Source organism: Phascolarctos cinereus, unplaced genomic scaffold (assembly GCF_003287225.1).
Source record: "Phascolarctos cinereus isolate Bilbo 61053 unplaced genomic scaffold, phaCin_HiC Scaffold_5;HRSCAF=322, whole genome shotgun sequence".
Taxonomy (NCBI): domain Eukaryota; kingdom Metazoa; phylum Chordata; class Mammalia; order Diprotodontia; family Phascolarctidae; genus Phascolarctos; species Phascolarctos cinereus.
This window is the reverse complement of record NW_027555958.1, coordinates 312727026-312739242: the sequence shown is the minus strand read 5'-3', so window position 1 is coordinate 312739242 and position 12217 is coordinate 312727026. Positions and strand designations below refer to the sequence as shown.

Here is a 12217-nt window from a genome sequence, read left to right as displayed (position 1 = left end):
CCCTCCTTATCACTCACCCAAAGGTTTACAGTCACCTCCTAAATTGCCTTTGGACTCTGGTTTCTTCTAACATCAAACATTACATTTCTTTTGTATTTTTCTACATATTTTTATTCTGCTCATATGTACATGCTGTCTCTCCTGTTAGAATATAAACTCCTTGAAATATTTATCTCCTCTCTCTATCTCTGTCTCTCCTTCCTTTCTTCCTTTCTTCCCTCCCTCCCTCTTTCCTTCCTTTCCTTCCTTCTCTCTCTTTCTCTTTCTTTCCTTCCTTCCATCTTCCTTCCATCTTCCTTTCTTCCTTCCTTCCTTCCTTCCTTCCTTCCTTCCTTCCTTCCTTCCTTCCTTCCTTCCTCTTTCCTTCCTTCCCTCCCTCCCTCCCTCCCTCCCTCTTTCTTTCTTTCTTTCTTTCTTTCTTTCTTTCTTTCTTTCTTTCTTTCTTTCTTTCTTTCTTTCTTTCTTTCTTTCTTTCTTTCTTTCTTTCTTTCTTTCTTTCTTTCTTTCTTTTCCCTGCCTTCTTAAATAAAGAACACTGAACATAATTTAACCTTTCCTTGATGACTCAGGGTCATCATTTGGAACATTAATTATTGTGCTGTGCTATGATATAATAGTATTTCTGTCTCTATCCTTGCTATCAAGCTGCCATTCGTCACTTTTGTTGTGTTTAGTGTGCCTGTCTCTGCTATAGTACCCACCTCTTTCTCATTCACCTTTTTTGAATTTTCTGTATCTCCAGAAGCCAGGTAAGTAAGCTTGACAAAATTGTTTGTAAAATAGAACAAATAGGCTCAAGGATTCTTTCTGTTAATGGATTTATTGAGAGATCTTTCCCTCTTACTTCCAGATTCATGACTGTTTTCTGGAGCAGAACTTCAACTAGGGTGGGGACACTAGAACTTTTCTTTAGAGGGCTGAAATTTAGAGGGTGCTGACAACACTTGTTTTCCCTCAGCAGGGTAGAAACAACTGAGCTTAGCTTAGCACCTACTTAGTAAGAACAGTCAAAATAGGAAGCTACCAAATGGTAAATACTTCCTCCATTCTGTGGCCATACCCTCCATAATGAGATTCTTTCTTCCTCTCCCCATTCTCTGGTCCCCCAACCAAATTCATTATTTTTGCTTCCTAAACACTGCCTTCTTCAAAACTACTGTTGACGGCATCACCAACCCTCTCAGTTATCCAGACTTACGACCTCAATGTCATCCTTAACTCCTCACCCTCACTGAATCCACATAGCATAATCCACATTGAATCCAATTCATACCCAAATCTTATTTTTAATCTTCATGCTTTTCATATTCCCTCTCATATTCCCTTCCCTTCACCCAAGTGGTCATTCTTATCACTCTTCTTCTAAGATTTATCCCATCTTTAGTTCTCTGATTCTGTATCATTTCAGCTTTCTGGGCCTCAGTTTCCTTATCTGTAAAAATGAGGGGGTTGGAGTAGTTGATATCTGCCCATTCTGATATCTTCTCATTTTCAAGTTAGGCCCCAAAATGTTTTCATGATACAATATTTCATGATTTCATGATACAATAAACACCTATAAACAATCTTCTCAGACAAGCCTTCCTCAGGAAGGTTTCCCTTCCTCATATCTTTTGTCATTCCAATCCACTGTCTCTTATTCAGTTGCCAAAGGGATTTTTCTAAAATGTGGGTCTGACCAAGTCACTGAATATACTGATCCCACCCTCTTACCTCTTACCTCACTCTTAGCTCTTCCTTGTTTTCTTCAAGACTTATCTGCTCAAATCCCACCTTCTGCTGGAGCCCTTTCCACTTCCTGCCAGCTGCTAATGCAGCCCCTCTCAAACTGCCTTCCACCTAATTCTCTATATAGATTGTATGTACCTAGTTATTTATATGTTATTTCTCATTTAGAAGGTAAGCTCTTTCAAGGCAGGGGTCATGTTTTGATTTGCCTATGTGCCTGAAACATAGTGAGTGCTTAATAAATGCTGTTGACTAGATGGTGCATAGTAAACATTTAATAAATCCTATTGAATGCCTGGCACATAGTAGGAGTTTAAAAATGCTTCTTGATGAATAGATGTACCTGTTCTGCACCTTAGAGTCAAAAAATGTCCTGGGGCATTCAGGGGTTAAATGACTTGCCTAGCATTTCATAGTCAGGAATAATAATATTCATCAATAATGATAATGATGATGATGATGATGATGATGATGATGGTGATGATGACGGTGAAGACAGCTCACATTGACATAGCACTTTAAGGTTTGCAAAGCACTTTGCAGGTACTATCTCATTTTATCCTCACAATACTTTTGGGAGATATGAGCTATTGCTATCCCCATTCTACAGAGGACAGAACTAAGGCTGACAAAGAAGAGGTGACTTGCCCAGAGTCACACAGCTAATAAGTATCTAAGACAGGCTTTGAATTTAGTTCTTCCCTACTCTAATTCACTCTACCCACTGTGCCACCTAGCTGCCTCTATATGAGAGATACATGACCGGAACCCAGGTCTCCTTGACTCTAAGGCTAGTTCTCTAATCACTCTGACATCCTGCCTTTTTGAGATGATTGATTATAGACATTTATTGTATCATGAAATAGGTACATTTTGGGGTCTAACCTGAGAATGAGATGTCTAAATGGGCAGAGATCAACTACTCCAACCTCCTTCTTTTTACAGATAAGGAAACTGAGGCCCAGAGAGGTGAAATAACACAAAATCACCAAACTAAAGATGGAATGAATCATAGAAGAGGTCTATTTCGATCTCTTCTGAGGTCACAAAAACAGTAAGAGGCAAAAACAGGTTTCAAACCCAGGTCCTCTGGACACCAACCCCACAAATATTAGAGAAGTAAGTGATCTTAGGGATATTATCTAGTTCGAACCCACCATTTTATGGAGAAGGAAGTGGAGGCTCAGAAACATGTAGTGATTTGCCCACAGTCATAGCTAGTGTTTGGAAGAGGTGGGCCTGGAATTGTAGTCCAGTTCCTCCCCACTTTAAGGATGTCTCTTTAGCTTTGCTCAGAAAGCTTACAGAGATCCTCTTCTTGCCAATAACCATGACAGCCTGGGAAATCATGCTTTTGAAACAGCTATCAGAGTTTGCTGCTGTTGGAGAATTATTCCCAAATTTTACTCTTTATTTACTCCCCATCCCAGCCCTTTTTTATGGTAAAAATCTGAAATATAAAAGAGGAAAACCATGTGCATAAATATGGCATTCTTTCCATTTTTAAAGCCAAGATCAATATGGTCCCAATTTATCATAACAGTGTGGGCTCTATTTGCCAAGTTCATTGTGATGCTCTGTTAATGGAATAGATTTTTCCTACTGATATGGCAAGTATTCAGAAATATCAGCTTTGGAGGGAATGTAAGCTCCCTGCGTTGTATTTGTATCCCCAGCACCCAGTATAATAAGAAGGAAGGACATAAGCATTTATACAGCTGTGCCAGGAATTGTGCTAAGTGCCTTACAGATATTATTTCATTTGATCCTCAAAATAACACTATGGGACAGGTAGGTGACATAGTGGATAGAATACAGGCCCTGAAGTCAGGAGGACCTGAGTTCAAATTTGACCTGATATACTTACTTGCTGTGTGACCCTAGGCAAGTCACTCAACACTGATTGTCTCCAAAAATAAGTAAATAAACAAATGAAACTCTACAAGGTAGATGCTATTATTATGGTTCCTATTTTATAATTGAGGAAACTGAAGTTAAATGACTTGCCTAGGGTCGCATAGCTAATAAGTGTCTGAGATTGGGTTTGAACTCAGGTCCTCCTGACTTCAGGCCCAATACTCTATCCCCGAGGTACCTAGCTGCCTCTATACCTTGCGTTGATAAATGCTTTCTGATTGAAAATCTGATAGATTCCTCATTCCTCAGGATGTCTGACTAGTATGTGACATACATTCTACCTTGACCCGCTTGCAACTGAGAGATAGCAACTAGCTTTGATTTTGAGGTTCTCCCCTTTCAGGACATTTGTTTAAACACCTTCCTTCAAAGCTATCTTTTTTGTTTTAAATAGTTCTAGTACTTAGCTGGTATAGTGTTTGGCACAAAGGAAGGTACTTCATCAGTACATGACTTTAGGTGATAAGGTTTTAAAATGGTTAGAATGTTAGGCATGGAATTGGGAACATGGGTTCAAATCCTGCCTCTGACCCTTAACTAGCTGTGTAACCTTGGGCCAGTCCTTTTAGCTTTATGTGCCACAGGCAACTCCCTAGACTTACGGGCTAAGCCATTGCCTGGTGGCATTCTATGTCAGCAGAGTGTTATTTCCACACTGAGCATTCCCACTTCACATAACTGTAGCTTCTTCATAAATTCCTATATTGATCTCATCTGCATGGGTTTGTAGATAGAGTACTGGGCCTGGAGTCAGGAAGACTTGAGTTCAAATCTCAGGCACTTACTAGCTCTGTGACCCTGGGCAAGTCACTTAACTTCTACTTGCTTCCGTTTTCTCAACTGTAAAGTGGGGATAATAAGAGTACTACCTCCTAGGGCTGTTGTAAAGATAGAATGAGATAATAAACCTGCCACAAAGAAAGTGCTATATAAATATTATTATTATTAGTTTACAACTGTGTACAATATTTTTTTCCTTTTTCACTGTCCAAAATAGGGGTCCTTAACCTTTTTATTTTGTCATGGACCCCTTTGTCACGGTCTGGTGAAGCCTAGGGACCACCTCTCAGAAAAACATTTTTAAATGTACAAAATGAAATACGTAGGATTATGTCAGAAATCAAGTATATTGAAATAGTTATCAACATATTAAAAAAAGAATTCATAGATGCTTGATTTAGATGAATGTGAGCAAGAATTTTTTTTTTCTCCTTAACCATGCCACTCGTTTCCAACATAAATAAATAAATACTGTTATTTAACATTATCAGCCAGATTTTCCTGATGGGGGTGAGTCAGGCAGTTCAGGAGGAGAACTTACTCTTCTGGGCCTTGGGGCATTCTTTTGTGCCTGGCAGTAAGAACAGTCCAGCTAATGGTGCCCTGGGGGCTAAAAAGAGTAATGTCTTCCCTGCACTAACCAGGACCTGGCTTAATAGGATTTTTAAGAAGCAAAGGAAAAAATGTGATATTTTTGAAATACAAACTCTTCTTACACTTCTTTGGACCCCTGACAACAGCAAATACAAAGCCTTGCCCATAGGAGATGCTTATTAAATGCTTGTTGAATGAAATCAGGCTTTACTCCATAGGTGGTGACTATAGGATGCCAAAATCCAGGTGACTGACTTTTCAATTTTTTATCCAAATATTTTGGCATCATAGACACACAGCCCTAACTGGCTCAGGATTAGTTATTTATTCAGAAGTGTTAAATCACAACAGCTCCATATCTATCTATCTATCTATCTATCTATCTATCTATCTATCTATCTACTTCTTTTTTGAAGAGGAAATTTTGAACTACAAGATATCAAAATGAAAAAGGGTGACATCCTTCATACAAGTCTTTTGCCATTGCCTCTATGTAGTATTGGTGGACTGTCAGCTCTGGCAGACCTTGCTAAACTAAAAAGGCTTTGAGTATGGGCCCAGATGTCCGGTTCATTGAAATTTCTGGGTAGCTACAAGTTGCCTCTTTTTTTTTTTTTTGGCTAGGCAATGGGGTTAAGTGACTTGCCCATGGTCACACAGCTAGTAAGTGTTATGTGTCTGAGGCTGGATTTGAACTCAGGTCCTCCTGAATCCAAGGCCTGTGCTCTATTCATTGTGCCACCTAGCTGCCCCTAAGTTGCCTCTTTTGATAGGTGGTATTGCATAGTAGATAGAGTCCTGGATTTAGAGGCAAGAAGATCCGGGTTTGATTCCGTTCACACTTACTCATTCTATCTGAACAAGTTACTTAACCTCTTTGAACCTCAATTTCCTTGTCTGTAAAATGAGAGTGTTGGACTTAGTAACCTCTAAGGCCTTTTCCATCTCTAATTCTATGATCCTATTAACCTATGGCCAGAGTAACCAAGTTGATAGTAGTTAACTATGAGAAGAGTCACCCCTGGGTGATATATCACCATCTCTATCCCTATCCCCATCTCTATTATCTATATCCATATCTGTTTCCATATCCATGTCTACATCCATATCTATATTTATGTCTGTCTACATATTTATAATTTATGTGTGTCTTTGTCTACAGCCATATCTATACTTATGTCTGTGTCTACATCCTTATCTGTAGCTGTATCTCTATGTCTATCATATCTATATCTGCATCTATATCTATGTCTATAGCCATATCTATATCTTTGCCTATGTTTACACCATGTCTATATCTATATCTATGCCTATGCCCATGTCTATATCCATATCTATATCTATGTCTATGTCTACTTCCTTATCTATAGCTGTGTCTCTATCTATGTTTATGTCTGTATCATTTATATCTATATATTCACCACAATAACTTATGAGTATTATAATCAAAAGATGACAGATCTAGAGCTAGAAGGAACTTCAAAGCTATTCCAATTCTCTCATTTTGCAGGCAAAGAAACTGAGGCCCAGAGAATCAAAATAACTTGCCCAAGATCACAGCGGTGGTGAGTTGCAAACTCAGTCCTGTGACTCAAGTTCACTCTTTTTTTCCTTTGCATCACACCATCTCCCTGGTTCCTAAGGAATGGAGTTGTGGTCAGCATTAGTGGAAGGAGTGCCCAAACTCATGAAATTGTGGACTTTCAAAAAGTTGAAACTAGGCTCTGAGGACCTGGATTTGAGTCCCAGTTATGTGTCTTACTCCCCCAGGGATTCCCAAGCAAATTATGTCCCTTTTGTGGTCCATTTTTCTTGTTTGTAAAATGAGGGGCTGGATGGAAATGCCTTCCAGCTCCAAATCATAGGATCATAGATTTAAAGCTGGCCAGGGACTTAAAGGACATATAATCCAATCCCCTCATTTTACATATGAGAAAATAAGGCCCAGAGAGATGTAATAACTCACCCAAGGTCACACAGATATTTAAGTGGCAGAACTAATATTTAAAATGAGATCCAATGATTCCAAATCATACCCTATTGTCTTATTATGTTGAAGATAGGTTCTTTATTTAAAAATCAAATTCTAACTAAATAGGTTGCAACCTTAATTCACAACCCACATTTGTTCTGCCTTTCTGATAAATTCAGAACAATAGTTTTCATTATATAGTAAGATGCATGCTCTAGTGTTGTCAGGGAATAGGGTATTCTGTTCTTTTCTTACCTATCCTACTTAATAGAGAGTCACCATATATACTGGATAAATTATAATTTTTTTTTTTTAAAGAAAGAGAATAGAGTGAAATGTATTCAGGAGCCTGAGCTTTCTTGTTATGAATGTCACTTATCATTGTGCCATAGATGTAAAGACATCTTATTAATACAAACTTCCTGGAGACAATGCCTGATAAAGCAGCAGCTTTTATTGTTCCATTCCCTTAATAAACAGCTCTGAATCTTGAGAGCAATGTGAAGCCCCAATATTGACCTACTGTTTATCCCAGACAGTCTTGGTGGAGGGGGACTCATAGACATGCAAATCACAACCTTCATGCTACCTCCAATGCCAGCTCCAAGGCAGCCACATTCCTCCTAGGCAATAGGGGTTGCTCATGAGAGGGTTGGCAGAGACGGATTGACAATGAAAACCATGCTGATGGAATAGGAGGCTGGTAATAAAGCTGGCATGATTTCAAAACCATCACCTACTAGAAGGAGTGGCACAGACGGGAGCTGTGGTCTGAGCTGGTCCCCATCCTTTCATATTGTAGGCCGAGACTTGGACAAAATAGTGTTGGCCCTGCAGAGGGATTGAAATAAAGAGACATTCATCAGGCATTTTATTTCACAAAATGACGTGATGGTAACAGAGTGCGCATTGCCATCCTTAGGGATCTCAATGGAAATGTACCAAAGAATTGAGTTTAAATATTAGGGAAAATCTCAGTGGAAAGTGTGCAGTTCTTTCAATATTCACTTTTTCTTTTAATCAATGGAATTCACACCCTCTCCATTCCCCCAAGGGTTCTCTTTATTTCCTTTTTTAAAACACATGCTTTAGGGTTGAAATCTGTCCTCAGCTGATCTTATCTCAGGGCCCAGGGGTGGGATTGTTGACCCTTGAGTGAATCAAATATATGAAGCCTATAGATAAGTCTGCCTACTCAAGTGCTGGTCTGCTTGAATCACATTTGGCAACCTGGAAGTGGACACCCAATATTTGACTATGACTGAAATCTACAATTCAGTGACTTTGTGAAAATATAACCACTGTCAGTGCCATGCCATGAAGATAGCCGAGACTGACCATCTGATTCTTCCCAGAATCTCCATGTCAAGGAGGATGCCTGGCCTGGTCTTATTTTAATTCCTCTCCAGTCTGTACTTCTGACTCCTGAATTTTCTCTAAAATGTGCATGTGCCAGGTACCTACATCTCTTCACTTCCACCCTTCACTCTTTTTTTAAAATTTTCCTTTTATATTTTGTCTTTCCTCATTAGAATATTAGCTCCTTAAAGGCAGGTACTATTTTCCTTCTGGCTTGTGTCTTCCTAGTGCTTAGCACACTGCCTGACACATTGTAAGTGCTTAATACATTTTTATTAATTTGACTTAAAAAATAACTCCAAAGAAGAGGAACCGAATAAAAGATTTTTATCCTGGTCCCAAGGACTGTGCTTTAGAATGATCTCTACTAATTGACTAGCTTTATATGCTACCCACATTTATACATGTACCTCAATGTAAAGATGTCTACAATATATATATAAATACATATACATATATATATATATATATATACATACATATATATATCCACTTAAGTCTTATACTAGAGTCTCTTCATCGCATATTAGTTACCTTAGGTTCTGGGAGGTTCTGTTATAAGGGATAGGGTACACTAAGATGGAAAGGTTTTTAAGAAGGGATAATGTCCATTAGCTTGTCATTCGAGGACAGCCTCATAATTTCTGATGAAGGTTTCATTACCATATTAACCAACGAGGAATGATTTTTTTTCTCTCTGGACAACTCTCCAAGGTCCTCTGTGAAGACAAAGAGGGGCTAATATGTGTGTCAGTGAAGGCAAGACCTACACCAAGGAAATATGTGTGTGTGGATCAAATGGAAACTATCTCATCACAGCTACAGTATGATATGAATTGACACTTATGATGAGGAACCTCAGGCTTTTGTGTGCATTTCATCCTATTCTAATTCTTTTTAAAAGTAATAATCGGTGTCTAGTACATAGGGTGACACTCTGTTAGCTAGAATATGCAATTAAGTGTATTGTAGATATAATGAAAACCATTGCTCTAAACTGATCAGAAGGGGCAGCTAGGTGGCAAAGTGGATGGAGCCCTGAAGTCAGGAGGACCTGAGTTCAAATATGGCCTCAGACCAAATACTTGACACTCACTAGCTGTGTGACCCTGGGCAAGTCACTTTAACCCCATTTGCCTAACAAAATAAAATTAAATAAAATAAACTGATCAGAAAGTCAGGAACATATGGGTTATAAGTCATAAAAGTTGTGATACATTTATCTAGAAGTAGATTTTTGAATAAATAATCTGTCTTTAACTTAATAAACTTATAGTGCTTAATAGATGCTTATTGACATATATAAGGTGGAAAGTTGGCCTTGAATTCAGGAAGTCCGGGGCTGTAAATCTGGTCAGAGCCACACATGACTATGTGTCCCTGGGCAAGTGATTAACCTCTCAGTGGGGTAGGCCACTGTTAAGTCACAGGAGGTGTCAACCTGCTTTGGTTGAGGGAATTAACTTGCTGAGGACTTCTCTAAATCACTGATATCAGAGGCCAGAATGTTAGCATCTCTCTTTACTAGATTATGTAATAAGTAGAACACCCTAGTTCCCAACTATAACAGGTTATAAGATGAAGAGAATAAGCATTTATTGAGCACCAACTATGCAAGGCACTATGTTAAATACTTTACAAATATTATCTTACTTAGTCCTCACAACAATCATGGGAGGTAGGTGCTGTTATTATCCTTATTTCACAGTTGAGGAAAGTAGGTAAGTAGAAGTTAAATGATTTATTCAGGGTTGCATAGCTTGTAAGTGTCTGAGGCTGGATTTGAACTCAGGTCTTCCTGACTCCAGGTCCAACACTCTATCAAGAAGCTAGTGAAAATTTATATATATAGACACACATATTTTTATGCACACATACATGGCAGTGTTTTGTGCAATGCACACATACACAGGATGTCCCAAAAGTTTTAGTGCAGTTTCACTAAGCCTTTTGGGAAGTTGTGAGTGTGTGTGTGTACACATTTATTTGACCATATGCAAATACATATGTGCATTTGGGATTCAAACCAAGATGCAACAGTGATTCAAGGGGTATTTTGATGTTTTAGTTTTGCTCCAGTTCAATCATCTGAGAAAATATATTTGATTCTGGTTTGATCTGTCATTTTAAGGAAAAACTTTTGGGTTGGTTTGGAGTACTGTAAAGAGGATCCAATTGGCCCAACAGAATAGCACTATTTGGTCTTGCTTTGGTCTCATGGAGACTTTGGTTCATGTTACTAAGTCATACATCTTCCGCGATATTCAGTTTCTTACTCTTGAAAGTAGATTGAGACAGATATTTTTATCAAGAGGAAAAGATTTCTCTCGGGAAATTGTGTGACAGAAATTGATGACTGATCCCAACTGAGCAGGGCTGAGTTTGTTATGTTAACCAGCAGACAGGGAGTCAGAATTGGCTCTATCAGGAGCCTTTGATCCCCATAAAGATTAGACTGGGATCCAGAAAGCAGCAGCTTTCACTGCCTGCCTGAGGCCAGTCTTTTCTGATCTCCCTAAAACACGACAACTTACAAAATGGTTCATGCTGTCTGCTTATTCCTTTGTGAATTTTAGATTATGGATACCAGACATATCATGCTTAATGAGCAGTAGATGCTGCCAGAATAGACGGGAGGGTGGGGGAGAGTATTGGTGGTTACGACCCAAATCCCCAATGTCAATGTGGGCAACGGGGGAGTGGGAAAATCCCACTGGATGGTTTGTCATTTACCGTGGAGAGCCCGGTGATTGTGCATCTCAAAGACTGAAGATTATCCATGATTATTTCCCCAGCCAAAGGAGAAAAGTCTTTAGAAACGCTCCACTCCACTGGAAAAGAGAGAGAGAGAGAGAAAGAGAAAGAGTATAACTGTGTAACTTTGTCAGATTTCAGGAAGACGTACTGAAACTCCCAAACCTTATCCCTCTTAAGCAAGGGCAAACTTTCTTCCTTTTTGTTGCATGGGTTCGTTTTATTATCTACCTTGGGAAATGGTAATTGTGTTTTCTGTGAAACTAGAAAGAAATTAATTTTAAAAGCGTTTGTAAGAGATTTATCTAGGCAAGTTCATATAAGAGGTAGCATGTTAATGTTTGTTAAGCACTTTACATAAATCACCTCATTTGTTCTCCCCAACAATCCTAAGTAGGTGCTATTGTTTCCATTTGATCTTCCCAACAACCCCAGGCGTTAGGTAGGTGCTTTATTATCCTCCTTTTACACTTAAGGAAACTAAGGCAGATAGAGGTTAAAGAACTAGTAAATATCTCAGGCAAGATCTGAGCGTAGATCTCCCTGTCTTCAAGTCCAGTACTTAATCCATTAGGCCACCTTGAGAGTACATGAGATACTTAGGTGAATGGGAGAAGTGTGCCAAATGTGAGACAGGAAACTTATTTTATGGGATATATGTGCTATCTAGTAGATGTATTGTTTGTGAAATATTTGCCATATGGAATATATGTTGGCTGCTGTCCTTTATTCTTGAAGAGCACCAAAATGACATCACTATGTTGAGGTCAAGGTACAGTGTGTCCGACTGTGATTGATCAAACTGATATGAGCTGTGAAAACTCTGCAGCAGGTCAGGCACAAACAGCCCATATAAACATGTTGGAGTGGAGATGTCTTTAAATTTGAACTTTTCACATTTCCTTTGAGAATTGTAGTAGCTCAAAGGAATGTATGTAACATGAGTGAGAGACACAGGACATGTTAAATGCCAACAACTATATGTATACATGCATATATGCAATATGCACATATGTGTGTATCCACATATACCAGGGTGGCCCAGTGGTTAGAGGGCATGCAGTATGTATCACCACTGTCATCCTGGTTAGCTTTATTAAGCTCCAATTTCCA

At 38.9% G+C, this 12217-nt stretch overlaps 1 protein-coding gene across 1 annotated transcript in view; it reads right to left on the bottom strand.

Moving 5' to 3' along the window:
• ANKFN1 (ankyrin repeat and fibronectin type III domain containing 1) overlaps nt 1–12217 on the bottom strand; it is a 186596-nt gene that overhangs the window by 84427 nt on the left and 89952 nt on the right. The window contains exons 6-7 of the mRNA XM_078156084.1: nt 11084–11181; nt 7732–7822 (exon numbers count right to left, since the gene is read on the bottom strand). Coding sequence (XP_078012210.1) covers nt 7732–7822; nt 11084–11181 — 189 coding nt within the window. The remainder of the gene's footprint in view (nt 1–7731; nt 7823–11083; nt 11182–12217) is intronic.